General features: G+C 40.8%; 1 protein-coding gene across 2 annotated transcripts in view; it reads right to left on the reverse strand.

The window, feature by feature from the left end:
• WARS1 (tryptophanyl-tRNA synthetase 1) overlaps positions 1-14,542 on the reverse strand; it is a 31,018-nt gene that overhangs the window by 1,831 nt on the left and 14,645 nt on the right. For both annotated transcript variants that reach the window (XM_073349656.1, XM_073349655.1), the window contains 7 exons: positions 13,716-13,824; positions 12,125-12,244; positions 11,365-11,547; positions 9,630-9,730; positions 8,196-8,308; positions 5,151-5,324; positions 1,975-2,115 (listed from right to left, as the gene is read on the reverse strand). In XM_073349656.1, the coding sequence (XP_073205757.1) occupies positions 1,975-2,115; positions 5,151-5,324; positions 8,196-8,308; positions 9,630-9,730; positions 11,365-11,547; positions 12,125-12,244; positions 13,716-13,824 (941 nt within the window). The remainder of the gene's footprint in view (positions 1-1,974; positions 2,116-5,150; positions 5,325-8,195; positions 8,309-9,629; positions 9,731-11,364; positions 11,548-12,124; positions 12,245-13,715; positions 13,825-14,542) is intronic.

Here is a 14,542-nt window from a genome sequence, read left to right on the forward strand (position 1 = left end):
GGGGTGCAGGGTGCCGGATCCTGGGGGGCGCTCATCTCGGGTGGCTCCACACAAGCAGCGACCTGTTCCGGCTGCTCCTAGGCAGAGGTGTGGCAGGCGGCTCTGCGTGCTGCCTCTGCCCCCACGCGCTGCCCCCACAGCTCCAATTGGTCACAGTTCCCAGCCAATGGGAGCTGCGGAGCTAGTGCTCAGGGCAGGGTCGGGGGAAGTGCACGGAGCTGCCTGCCGTGCCTCCATCTAGGAGCAGCCGGGACAGGTCGCCGCTTGAGGGGAGATCTCCTCAATGACCATTTTTTGAAAGCCTCCGACTATCTCACTACAACTGGCCCAGTTCCATTCGTGCTAGGCTGGCTGAAGTATTTTTGCCACCGTGTTTTCTAACCTGGCTCTCAGACAGCGTGGTGGCAAAAATCCTAGCAGAAGGTCTACGCGTGCACTGGCCCTAGGAGAGCTGTGCTGTTGCTGATGCAGTGCTAGGAGATTTTCAGGAAACCACTCAGCCAGCGTGTCCCACTGTGCTCCTGGAACACACAAGGACTTGGCTGCAGTATTCCAAAAGGATCAACAACTTCCTCAACTCTGCTTCCTTCCCTGTTCAGGGAAAGTTGGGTGGGGAGAGATAAAGAGGAATTGGCAGCTCCTGATCTTTCTAACAGCTATTCTGAGTGGGGAAAGTCAACAAACTAGTCTTGGTCCAGTTGCTTTCAGTAGCGAGTGAAAGTACTGCTTTCCAAAGAACACATGTGCTGCTTAGACCCATCAATGACCCGTACGACCCTTACCCTGCCACCAATCCCAGGATGAGGAGTTCTTGCTAGATAGGTTTTAGAGGGAAATTACTTATATTAGTGAGATCTTTTGTGTGGACTTCATTGTATATAAATATAAACATGTCAAAAGTTGAGTTAGTCCATCACGACTATCAGCATATGAAATAAACTTCTCACTAGTGTTGCCGGCACCCAGTGCCGAGAGGCTGAACAACAGCTTGAGTTGGTTTGTTCCCGGTGTGCTGCACCCAATAATTACAACGGGGTGGAGAAGCAGAAAAGTTTATTTGAAGCTTCAAAAAGGTACAGGGAGATTTGAATTTTAAATTCTGTACAACAAAGCAGGAAATTACACAGGCTTTTATATATATATTTTTTTAGCATATTTATTTAATAGCAAGCTGCTTTAAGTATTTATATAGCCAGCCAATTTAGTTCCCAGCTAGTTCCCTGATTCTCTGTATTATTTGTTAAACTATACATAAAGCTGCTTTATTCAGCATTTTTTTTTATATTTTTTTTGTTTGGCCTTGCTTAGTTTTAGGCAGTCTGACTTTGCAACATACTGTTGCAGACTTTCAGCATAACTGCTGTGTGTGCCTCCAGGCGGGGGGGCCAAGGACACTTGGGCCTAGCACGCAGAGCTGCTGCGAGTGCCTCCAGGCGGGGGGGGGCCAAGGACACCGGGGCCTAGTGCGAGGGGGCTTCATCGACACTCGTGGTCTTCCATCCCCTCGAGTTACCTAGTGGCCATGCCCCAGTGTTCCCAACAATAGCTTTAAAAGCTACAAAGGGTTTAGAGACATTGCACACTACACAAGTAGGGTTAATATGCACAATATACTTAAAACTTCATGAACACATATAAAGAAAAGCCAAACAAAGTAGCATAATTTAAAAAGGGGTAGAGGGAGGGAAGAGATCCTCCTACACAAGACCTCATGAAAATATAGGGGGTTGTCTTTCCCCACTTTTTAAAAAGAAAAAGAAAGTGGTACATGTGAGGAGAGAAAGCCACAACCATCACACACAAATCTTGATCATTTGCAGAGTTGAACTAGAATAGAGAAACCCTTATAAAGGGAGGATACAGCATTATATCATGGATATATTCCATAGGAGGTTCAAACAGGAGGCCTTGATTGTAGCTGGGTCCCTCCCCATGAAAAGATAAATAGTAATGATCTTTAAGTTGGCTCCTTACCTGCTTCATTTTTTCAAGTTTGTCATCATCTTCAAGGAAGAAGGTAAGATACATGTAAGAGACATCAACCTCACAGTTACCCCCATACTTCCGGTGTTCTTCAATAGTATCTTTACCTCCAGAGAAGGCATGCTTGTTGATCTAGAACAACATAATTATTTGATGGTATAACATCTGTCAAATGGGAATTACACTATAAACAGTTGATATGGAAGGGCCATAAGCACTTATATCAATATTACATACAAATATTACGAAAAAAAATCGGCCTTAAAGACTAGCGGAGGTGCAAGCAGGAGGAGACTTGTGCAGAGCCTTATGCAGAAGGTAATGGTGGGACATGACAAGGGGAGTGACAAGCTGTGAGCAGCAGGACAAGATGATGACGCACACAATCAACCCATAAACAGGTCCCTTAGGTCTAATTAAGTCGCATCAAGAATTTGCCCAGATTTTCATTAAGAAAACCTAGTCCTTTCTGCTGCAGTTGTCACCACTTGTAAGGAAGGCTATGTATTATTATTATTGCACAAAACTATCTTCATACAAACAACAGCAACATTGTTAGGTATATCCTATATTCACCTCACTGAGAAATTAACTTTGAAGGAGAATGGAGTGGAGCGGACAGATTTTAGAGAGGTCAGAGAGAGAATAAAACTGGTAGGATTTAGCAATTACCAAGAGCGACGAGAGAAGGAGAAGAGAGGAGCTGAAGACAACAATGGCCAAGGCTAGAAAGAGACAGTGTCCAGCACCTTCATTTTTGCTATTTGCCCTTTTTCATTTTCTTCTGTTTACAGATGAAATCCTGTTTGGGATTTACTGTATTTGCTCTAACTGGGTATTCTTAGTCATAAAAATATCTACATTTGAATGTAGAATGTCTACATTTGAATCTTGCTAAAATCTGGATCTTAAATGGTATCTTGGGGCAATGAGTTTCATGGGTTAATTATTCACTGTCTGAAAACTTAAAACATTTTTTTTAAAATCAATTTTGAATTTGTCACCTTCCAATTTCATGGAACGTCCCCTTGTTCTTGTGTTAGGAGACAGGCTGAACAGCCGCTCACAATCTGCCTTTTCTAGAACACTCATTATTTTATATACTTCTATCACGTCTCCACTCCTCTGCACCTGCACAGTAAGGCAAACTATTCCAGTCTTTTGACTCTTCAAATAAGAATTTTCTCATACTCTGAATTGTTCATGTTTTTAATCTCTGAATCTCATCTAATTGTGCAATATACTTGCTGAGAAGGGATGACTAGAACTGAAAGCAAAATTCCAGCTGAGGGCATACCATTGTTTCATATACTGATATATTCTGTATAATTCTTGCCCTCGTTTCTTAAGCATGCAAACATTGTGTTGTTTTTTTTTTGACTGCTTCTGCACATTGAGCAGAGGGTTTCATTGAGCTGTCCACAATGAAGAAGGTCTTTTTCCTGAGCTGATTAAGTTAATTTAAAATCCAGTTCGATGTATAAGTAGTTGAGATTATTATGCTATACATGTATCAGCAATTAATTTAATGTACCATAGTGTTGCCCATTCACCCAGCTTGGTTAGGTCCCTCTCAAGCTCCTCAGTCTTCCAATCTTGACTAATCTAATTAGCCTGTGCCATCTGCAAGTTTTACCACCTCACTGCTCATACCCTTTTCCATATCATTAATAAAATTATTAATAAAATTATTAAAAATCAGTTCTAGTAAAGAATCTTGTGGCACCCTGCTGTTAATCTTTTGCCATGTTGGAAATTTGCCATTTATTCCTACTCTGTTTTGTCTCCTAGCCACTTTTTGATCAACAGACAGTACTTCGCCTTTCTCTTCATGACTTCTTAATTGCCTCTTGGAATAGGCTTTTTCAAAGGCCTTTGAAAGTTTACATCAATATTAATTAGTTTTCCTTTATACAAGATTTTACTGACATGTTTAAAAAATTCTATTCCGATCCATAATTTTCCTTTGTAGAAGAAATGCCTATCATATTGTGATCTGGTGTTTATAATTCTACCTTTAATTATTGTTTCAACCAGTTTACTGGGTGCAGAAATAGGATTTATTGGCTTACAATACCTTGGATTGCCCCTAGAGTATATTTGATACCCTCCAAGAGACAGGAGGTAAACTACCAATATTGTATTTAAATGCATATCACTATTTTAAAGCAAGGGATTAGAATTTTTTTCCCTCTCCCAATAAAACAGAAGAGTTAATCTACCTACTTAAACCAAAACTCTGCATAATTGTGGAATTCTTCCCACACAAATGCAAGAGGACGCAATGCTGAAGTCGTAATTATAATTCTTAAACAAATACTGCTTCCTCAAGACACACCCAGCAGTTCACATGCAGGACACTAATTGTTCACAGAAAAAAACCATACCAGAGATCCTAGCTGCTACATTCCATGACAGTTTGTCAGACATGTTAGGAATGCTGCCTAACCAGCTATAAGACACAACAAATCTTTCCTCTGCTTTGACTGACAGTGATCCCCACCAATCAATACATGGGCTGAACGCTCCTTTGCTGCATACTTTCTAAATACAAGGAGGTTTACCTACATGTAGATACCCTTGATTTAGGGGTTGGGTATCGTATGCCTAGAAGTCAGGTTTCCTCTTGTCTAACTTCGTAATGTTTTCAGTATATTCTAAAGATGATTCATTCTTTATGCAAACTCCATAGTGCACATGTCACATGCAACAAACCTAGTCTAACTTAGTCTCTTGTCATTATAAATGCATGATTTTCTTTAGGATTAAGAGGAGTTATGGGGATGCACTGGAGAGGAGATAGATACTCTTTTTAAAACCAAAGAGAAGGTTAATGTAATATTTCTGTTCACAGACTAATTAGCTGGAGAAGTACATGGCAGTAGCAGATCCACTGAGCCGCAGTGAAAGCTTGGCCTGCCTAGCAACTGTCACTGTGTAACACGGTGGTATTCGGTGCCATGGAGTAGTCAATAAAGAACAAGAGCTCTTCTTTTGATTTACATCACAGGATCAGACTAGGTTAGTTATGTGTCTTACTCAGTCCAACTCTGAAAGTACATTAGAATAAATTATAAAAGGAAAAAGGATGTGGATTTGTTTAAAAAAATGGTCAACAAAAACAAAACAAAACAAAAAGAGGGCTTATTGTAACACTCGGTTCTTACCTTTGTCTTGATCTGCTTGGGTGTGTCAGTGAGGAAGATGGAGGAGTTGGGGTCACTAGCACTCATTTTTGTCTGTGCTCCTTGCAGCGCTGGGAAGAAGATCGAATGCAATAAGGCTGGTTTAAGATATCCAATCCTTGGTGCTACATCCCTTGTCATTCTAAAATAAGGATCCTAGAACAACCACCAATAAAAGCCTTGAATAAAAGTGAATATACATAGTTCAGAACCGTTTGATTACAACTCATCTGGTTCAGATTCCAACCAGTGACAAAACGTCTCATAACCTATTTCCAATCTCCCTTGAAAAATCCCTTCTTATATCTCTGGTTTCTTTTTAGAGCCCATCCTTTCATAACAAACCATGAAGTTTATTTAAGAAGAAACCGTGTGAACTTGGCACTTATGAAAATGAAGTTTGACTGCTCAGGAGATGGAAGTCTGCTATTTATCAACAGGACACTAAGTTCTGGGCAAGAGCACTGTAAACTTCTTATCAAAAGTACCCTGAAAACATACACAGCTTGTAAATTAGAGAAACCTCCTCCAGGATAGAGTAGGTAGTGCTGCTTTCATGCCTGTTAGTTTCTTGATCTCTAACAAGACTTTCAACAAGGGAGCCAACAGCAGTGGTTTTACAATGTTGATGTGTGACACAGGGCCAGAAAAGCTTGCATAACTAGCAGGCTAATTGACCTAGATTCAACCTTTAAAGACATATTAGTAAATAATGTTTGTGTTTTGTGTGTCTTTACATATATATTGTTAGAGGTTGACAATGTAACCAAACGGTTCCTGTCTTTTGCTGTATTCTGTTGATTCGGAGAGCAAAAGTAGATGTTCACATTTAAATAAGCTGTGAATGTAGTGATATTATCGTCCTTATTTCTATTTGAAGTTTGTAGTAAATTACCTGTAAATGGCTGATGATGGGTAATTACCTTATGTTAGTCTATGTAGCTAATTACAGGTGGTGCTTAGGAAATAGGAGGTTACTTCAAAGACACCATTCTTCACCCAACGAACACCTGCTGTTAAGGGATCTATAAAAACTCTTGGGCCCTGATCCTTTCATCTCAGATCTACTTCAGCTTTATAAGGGGAAGTTTGAGTTGCAAGACTGAAGTCTCCAGTTCCATTCTAGATCACCCTGATATTGGACATTGGACTATAACCTGATGAACTGATTCTGGAAAGGACTCATTGCAACTCTAAAGCTCATAATCTCCACTAGAAACTGACCTAAGACGTCTATTCACACCTGTATATATAATGCTCTTTTAACCAATACTCACTCTCTTTTCTTTCTTAATAAATCTTAGTTTAGTTAATAAAATTGGCTGTAAGCGTGTATTTGGGTAAGATCGGAAATATTCATTAACCTGGTGGGTAATGTGCCTGATCCTTTGGGATTAGTAGAACTTTGTATATGATGCACAAGATTTTCAGTAATCCTCCTCATATCTGGCTTGGCTGTCTGGGTGGAGTTCCAAGCTGGGTTGCTTTAAGGCAGGGGCAGGCAAACTTTTTGGCCTGCTGGCCGCATCGGGTTAATGAAATTGTATGTAGGGCTGGTTAGCGGAGGTTGTGCCTCCCCAAACAGCCAGGCATGGCCAGGCTCCCGCACCCTATTCGACCCCCCCCCACTTCTCAGCCCCTGACAGCCCCCGCAGGACTCCTGCCCCATCCAACCCCCTGTTCCCTGACGGCCCCCTGGGGACCTCTGCCCCATCCACCCCCCGCACTCTCTCCCCTGACCGCCCCCGGACCCCCACCCCTAACTGTCCCCCACCGCCCCATCCAACTCCCTCTCTCCTTCCTGACAGCCCCCCCTGCCACATCCAACCACCCCTTCTCCCTGTCCCCTGACTGCCCCCGGAACCCCTGCCCCTGAGTGCTGGCGTATCAAACTCACAATTTATATAGGCTACTGACCATCTCCAGAAAGGTCAAGAGTAAACAATTCATAGAGCATATTTTGATTGGAACATTTTTCAGTCCAAAAATTTAGACCAGTTCTAACTTTAGATTATAGGCATTTATAAGGCCATACTGTCCTTTACACCACTCTGGCAATGTAAAGGAGCCTAAAACTTTTACACCTGTTTTATACTCCTGGGGGAATTTGTTAAGAACACTGGGAACAATTGACTAAGCAGACAGTCTGTTACATTCTGCACTGCCTGAGGGGGACTGAGCCTGTCCCATGCCTACCTCCTCAGAAACACCCCGAAGCCTTGCCACCCATGCCAGGCATGCTATAATAGCAAGTAAGAGGGACAGAGCCTCTCTTGCTCGCCTGCATACACGCTCTCCCCGCCTCCCGCATGTGACTGACGTCTCCCCATGCATGCATACCAGCCCAGCCCCAGGGGTTATTTACATTTCCACTGGGTGCTCCGGGCACCCGAACTGACATGCCTGCTGGGGAGAGGGGCATGACCATTCTTGCAGTTTCCCTTTGCTTCCCCATCAGAAGACATTTTTCTGGAGGGGGACATTAATACTGCACATGTGCAGTGCTGCGGAATTCCCACCCATGAGTAATATATAGTGTGGCAGTGTGGTCTAGTGGAAAGACCACCAGACTAGAACTCAGGAGACATGAGTTCTATTCCAGGCTCTGCCACTGACATGCTAGGTGATCTTGGGGAAGTCACTTCCCTTTCCTGTAGCTCAGTTTTCCTACCTGTAAAACAGGGATAATGATACTGACTTTGTAGTGCTTTGAGATCTGTAAGAGCCACATGTTTCATGCAGCCATTATACATTCATGTACACTGGGGACTAGTCTGATACCATGACAGGGTCAAGATTTAATGGGAATCAGTATGAAATTAGTAAAGTGCCTACTGGGCTGATACAGCCTGTATTATTCCTATCAGGACACAGTTTAAGACCTATCAGTATCCTCAGAGGACTTCTGCCTGAGGAGATGGCCTGTGAGAAGGATGTTTTCTATTTTTTTGGTCACCTCATGAAAGTCTGATGGGTGCATTTTAAAAATCCCAAAATAAAATAAAATAAAATAAAATAATTTCTAACCTGATCAATGGCACATGGGATAAGACACTGAATGTCTTTCTTGTCCTTGAAGATTTGTGGAAATGATGAGCTAAAGGATGGAGCAGCTTGGATAGCAGGAAAACTGATCTTTCCTAGGAAAGAACACATTTTAGAACATTTTTATTTACCCCTTGCCAGTTCAATTACATCCAACACATGCGTCTTTAACACTACAGTAAGATAATTAAGAATTGTATTACAGAGATGTATTTAGTGTATCACCACATAGAAAAGTGCATTATTCAGTTCAGCAAGATGAGAATAGCGGTCTTTCTAAAAGATATGTTTTAAACCACCTTCTGTGAGCAATTCTGCAGCCTGTGTGAGGGTGGGGCGTTAGCCTGGACCCTTCTGGCCTTGGAATCTGTGAATCCCCCTGTTCATTCCCTTCTTTCACAGGCCATGGGGAGAACAGAAAGCTCTGTACTGCCATCAATATGCTCATTCTACATTAAGACAGTAACTATCATCAAATCTCATGCTTCAGACTCTTCCTTTTGCCCTCTACAGAAGGGGCACAGGAGATGGGGTGTATGACCTCCTTGCCCGTCCCCCATGACAGAGATTCATGGCCCAACTCCCTCTCCAAATTGAAGAAGGGCTATGGCGGATTTTCCCAAACTGGTTAAGAGTGCTCAGTGTCCCCACAGAGCATAAACAACAGTGGCTGTTTATAACAAACATGTTTTTTTTCTATCCAGAGCCCAGCCAGTATGTGGGAATCATATCCCAGAATGTAACAACATATTCTGAGAAGCTATAAGAGAGACCTGACCTAGTAGTTCAAGAACAGGGCTGGGAGCCAGGAACTCCTGAGTTCTAATCTCATATTTGAGCCCCAAGCCATTTTGAAGCTTATTGTGAGGGGAGTTAAGCATCTACAACTGTGTCAACAGACGCTGTGGCTGCTCAGCACCTCTGAAAATTAGGCCTTTAGGACTCTATTTTCCCATCTGAAAAATATAGATAGTATACCTATAATTTATCCTAAAAAAACAAATAAACCCAAAAAAGTAAGACTTGGAAAATGCATTTAAGGTAGAAAGTGCAATAGAAGTGTTATTATTAGGTATTAGTTGTAGCAGTAAATTACACAAAGAATTACTCTTTACACTGTGGACATTGCATGCAGGTCAACAACTCCTGTATTTCATAATTCATTGCCATCATGGCCATAAACAACAGCTCTTACACTGGGAAAACTTACAGTGGTAGCTAACGGTGTTCTGCCTGTGTAAAGACTCCAGGACTATGTCCTACGTGAGCAGTTTCAAAATATTAATATTTGTGCTTCTCCTGTCAGTTTTTCCAATGAGCAGCAGGTGCTAGTCTGTTTACACAGTCAAGGTGCCTTTGGTATCACACAAAGTGCAAACAGCAGTCCTTTCCAGTAACTCATATTCATGCTCTTACCAATGCAATCACTGTCTGTAAAGCCAAAGATTCCCTTCACTTGGTTAAATGTAACATGCTTCTGAATCTTTACAACATTCTTGTAGAATCCTGAACTTCTCCTGTAAAAAAGGGGGGAGGGAGTCAAAAGGGAGAGAATTTAGTGTTAAAGAGGGGAGACTACATTTCTGTAATAACATCTATACAACATGGGTATATTGTCATACCACCTTAAAAGCACTGCTTCCTGGTATTTATTAATAAATTTAGAACACAGTTTTTTAAAAAACAAGATTAAATAATTTTGGAAGTTTATATTTTTTTACACTTGGTCAGTAGGGCTGGTCAAAACTGTTCTGCCAAAACTGGTTTTCAATAGAAAATTGGGTTTTTAACAAAACGAAGCGTTTGAAATAGAAAATTTCAATTTTTTGTAAAAACCAAAACCAAAACCCAAATGTCTGAAAAATCAAAATATTTTGATTTGGAAATACTAGTGAGGGGCCTCATGGGAATTGAGGTTCAGTCACATCCTGTACCTGTTCTCCTCCATGGGCTGGGATTCCTGGCAGACTAAAGCTCCTATGATGCACCTTGGCCAGGGACTTCCATGATGCATCTCCTCCCTCTCCAAGAGGAAGACTGTGGTGTATCATGGGAGAGACCCCAAGTCAGGCTGGCCAATAGGGAAAAGGAGCTTGAGGCACCTGAACTACAACTCCCATGAAGCACTGCAGCAAGATACCCAGAGAGACCCTTCTGCAGGAGGACAGGCTTGGAAGTTCTTTTTGCTACAAGAAAAAAAAACCAAACCAACAAAAAAGAAACTCTTTTTCCTCCAGGGAAGCAGTAGGAGGTAAGGCTAGTGAAAACCTCCAACACGGTCCTCAAAGTCACCAAGCCCTCCCTGGACTATCATAGTTTTTAAATGTTAGTCATCATCACCATGGTACCTGAACACCTAACTGACACTTCTTCCCTAAGCATCCAAGCGTAGATTCTTCTTCTCTTGTGGAAGAAGATCTATATATCTGAATTAATTTTATTCAAAGTTGGCTTGATTTTCAGGTCTCATTAAGACATAAAACCTCAGGTTTCACTTGAAAATTGCACACTTCATTGTGTATAAGTTTGTGTAAGAAATTCAAGTTTGTGCTGTATTTACAAATAATTCTAGAAAGAGCGCCCATATTTTGCACAAGCACAGGGAGGGAGAGTTAGGCCATGTCTACACTAGCGAGCTTATAGTGACACAGGCATGCCAATGCAGCTGCACTGCTGTAAAATTACTCATTTAAGTTCTATTATAGTCATAGATCAACATGAAAGTAACTTGTTTATCCCTAACAGAAAAAGAATACAGCCCAAAAAAAACTAGGACATGAGACTATAAAGACATCTGAGGTTTTGATAGCATCCTAAAGAAATGAAGCTTCAGTCTTGACGTTACCAGGAGACCTATGTACTCAGTTATTTTTATAATATTCTCTTTATTACATACTCATATTTAATATATAAAATATTATGTATATTTTATATTGTTATAAATACACACCCACCCACCCACATGTTCATACATTGCAAAGATATATAAACATGGACAATACGGTACTGTGTGAAGTAGTGCAAAAATTGCCTGGAAGGTTTCAGATCTAGAGACATTAGTCAACTTGTTTATATTGCTAGCTGTTGCAAGATCACAGAGATTATCTGAAAACTTTTGATCATGAGGTTTTACAGACTCTTATAACCTTACCCCAAGTAGTCAAGATCAGAAAAGATAAAGGTTTTATTGATGTCAAAACCACAGGCTATGATGTCCTTTGCATTTTCTATAGCATATTCATAAGCTTTCTGAACGGTCAGCTCTTTCCACAAGAATTTCTCATCATCAGTCAACTGTATAACCAAGGGAACATTAAATACTTCTTGCAGCCATCTAATAGAAATAAAAATATTTTATTTTGTAGAACAACTTAAAGCAAATGGGTTGCACAGCCAAAATATTTAAATGAGTTCAGGCAGTATAAAAGTTAAGGGGCTTGATTCTCCACTGCTTTGTACATATGGTTATCTAAAATGGATGGAAAATTCTACCAAATCGGAGTTCTCCAGTCACTCGCCTCAGGATTAGTGTTTTACATGCATGTGCCACAGATGTAGATGGTTACCCAGGGCAGTGGAGAATCGGGCTCAAGGTTTCTGTTGCTATGTTAGGGACCATACTGTACTTTTTGCCTCTTTGATACCTATTTAACAAGAAAAAGAAGAATGGAGAATAATGTGTGTGCGCCATGTGAGAGAGGTAACAGTGGTGTAGGGACAGCAATAGACTTGCTTTAACCAGGCCACTGCAAGAGTTTCATTAAGAAGATTTTTGCATTTAATTTTATATGCAGCTGATATAACATAGATAGTGGGTATGATGTACAGTTTTTATAGCTTTAAATACTGTTCAATATTTCAGATGAAAATAATAATAATAAACTAGCAACCTAGAGGCAGAAGCTACTTACTTTGTGAAAATAAATGGGATAAGATGACCAACATGCATTGCCTCTGAGGAGGGGCCTCTACCTGTATAAAGGTAAAAGGACTTCTTATTTTCATACGCATCGAGAATTTGGTTCATATCTCTAGAAAATAAAACAGAGGAAACATGGTATGACTGATAGAATTTAACCAAAGACAACCAATGTAGGTAAATAAAGTAGCTCTAAAAAGGAACAGCTGGCAAGCTACAGCAAAAATTTTGAATAGAAAAGTGGAAGCTGAAGTTATTTTAAAAAGAGAAGGTTTATTAGCTGAGCACATTTAAAAGATTCAGTTTACAAAAAAGCAAAACAGAATTATTTAATAGAAAAATGTAGGTCCTGTATATGGACTGTATGATAATAAATTAAGGCCCCACATGTCTATTGGGATCAAATGATGTAGACTCATGTGTCTGTGTTGAGTCTCATTGAAGTCAACAGGGACTCTGCATGAGCATGGAGGTCTATGCCAGCAGATCCCAATACAGAACTGGGGCCTAAGCATACGGCCAGGTTTGGAAATTAAACTATGTTCAACACTTGAAAATGTTCACTCTTGGAATGATAACTCTTTCCTTCTACCAACAAACAAAAACACCACAACACAACAAAAACCCAGCCCCTTCCCCACCCCTCTCATTTCTAACAACCATACAAAGCTTTGAAAGAAAGTTATGTTGGAGCCCAAGCAGATTTATTTCTCCAGATAGTTTATAATGCTCCTCCTGAACCCAGTTCTGTTGTTGCTACATATGTGGAATGCTCAGTGAAGTCAAAGAGAAGTCAGTGCATGGGGAACCGCTGAATCAGACCCTTTGATACTGGCAAGCTTTTTGAACTGGCAAGCTTTTGAAACTCCCGCACTTCCTTGATTACTTAACATGGTCTAATTTAAAAAAAAAAAAAAGCACATTCTGGCTCACATTTTCCTTAATGACTAAAATGGATGCAAACAGTTTTTGTATAGGTAGATAATTTAAAAATCAACTCCTATCATGGCCATGAATCATGCTAAAATAAAAATGCAATTTACTTTTTAGAAAGCTTTTAACTTTTTAGTACCTAACTTCAAGAGGAAGTATGACCCTTCAGAACTTCTAGGATTTCTCCCTAGACTTCACATTTCAGAAGAAACTGTCCTTTGTTAAATCAGTGAGACGAAAGAGTACTCATACGCTTAACTGTATTTCCACTTGATATCTTCCATGTTATTCATTTATTCAATCACAAGTCCATACACAGAAAGTGCCCTTTCTCATAATACGAGGCTGAATGAGTAAGAGGATAAAACAGCAACGGTTCCCCATGCATTTTTCCCCCAAACTTCCCCTACCATTTTTTGGGCCAGGTTTTGCTCCCAGTGGTGATATTGTAAACTACGAATAACTTCATTAATTTCAAGCACTTTATTCTGGGTATTTATTGGTGTAAATGAGAGTAGAATACGGGTCTCTGTTGGACACAGGATGCTCCAGCTGAGATTAATGGAAACTGCATAGATCCTGATCCATATGTTTCTGTGTTTACTTGTCTCTGAGTATTACCAGAGGAACAAAAAGAAAACCTCACCCACCTGTGAGAAAAAAATATGCCTCTGCGCAGAAAGTGGTGAGGTGTTTTCCCAGTAACTCTCTCTATCCGATTGATTAGCTCTTTATCAATTTTACTGCTTCCAAATCGAACTGAAAGAACAAATGCACAACAAATTATACACACTGCTAGCTGAAACCCACTCATGGATTTAAACAGAACATATTGCTTAGACAAAATGGCAAAGAAATATAAAACCAGAAGCATCGATCAAAAAGAATCTGGACAGTGGTTAACTGATGTGCTTGTAAAGCATACAAACATTTGCTTGTTCTTGTCACTGTTAGCAGGCGAATGCACCTCTCACCTCTCCTGGTCACATCAAGTGCACCCTCTCCTAGGTCTCAGACCTCCAGCCACCACCTGGCTCCAAGTGGAATTGTGTGATTCTCCTACTTTCAGACTAGGCCCTGGGTTGCAGTCCCTGGTACTAACCATGATGACCTCAGCAGGCCTGACTTATCCTCAGTGCCCACAATTCTGTTCCCTCTGGGAGCAATGACAGCGGTTAATACAGTGACCAAGCAGCCTCCTTTAAGCCAGGTATTTATTTAGAACAAAAGCATTTCAAAGGAAACAGATCTTAAAAACAGTCAGATAAGACTGTAAACATATTAGGTGTTCCCTAAAGTTTACCATTCCCTGGCTCTAGAAAGGCCCAACTTCTTCTGACTCCCTCTGCAGTCTCTCTCTGTGCCAACCTGTCTCCCTAGACAGTTTCTGATAACTGACTGCCCTTTAGCTCCCTGAGAGGGCTTTTAGCTGTTTATTGTTCTTTTGATCTCCAGGCACCTTGTTTTAGCCAAAACA

This window comes from Lepidochelys kempii, chromosome 6, assembly GCF_965140265.1.
Source record: "Lepidochelys kempii isolate rLepKem1 chromosome 6, rLepKem1.hap2, whole genome shotgun sequence".
NCBI lineage: Eukaryota > Metazoa > Chordata > Testudines > Cheloniidae > Lepidochelys > Lepidochelys kempii.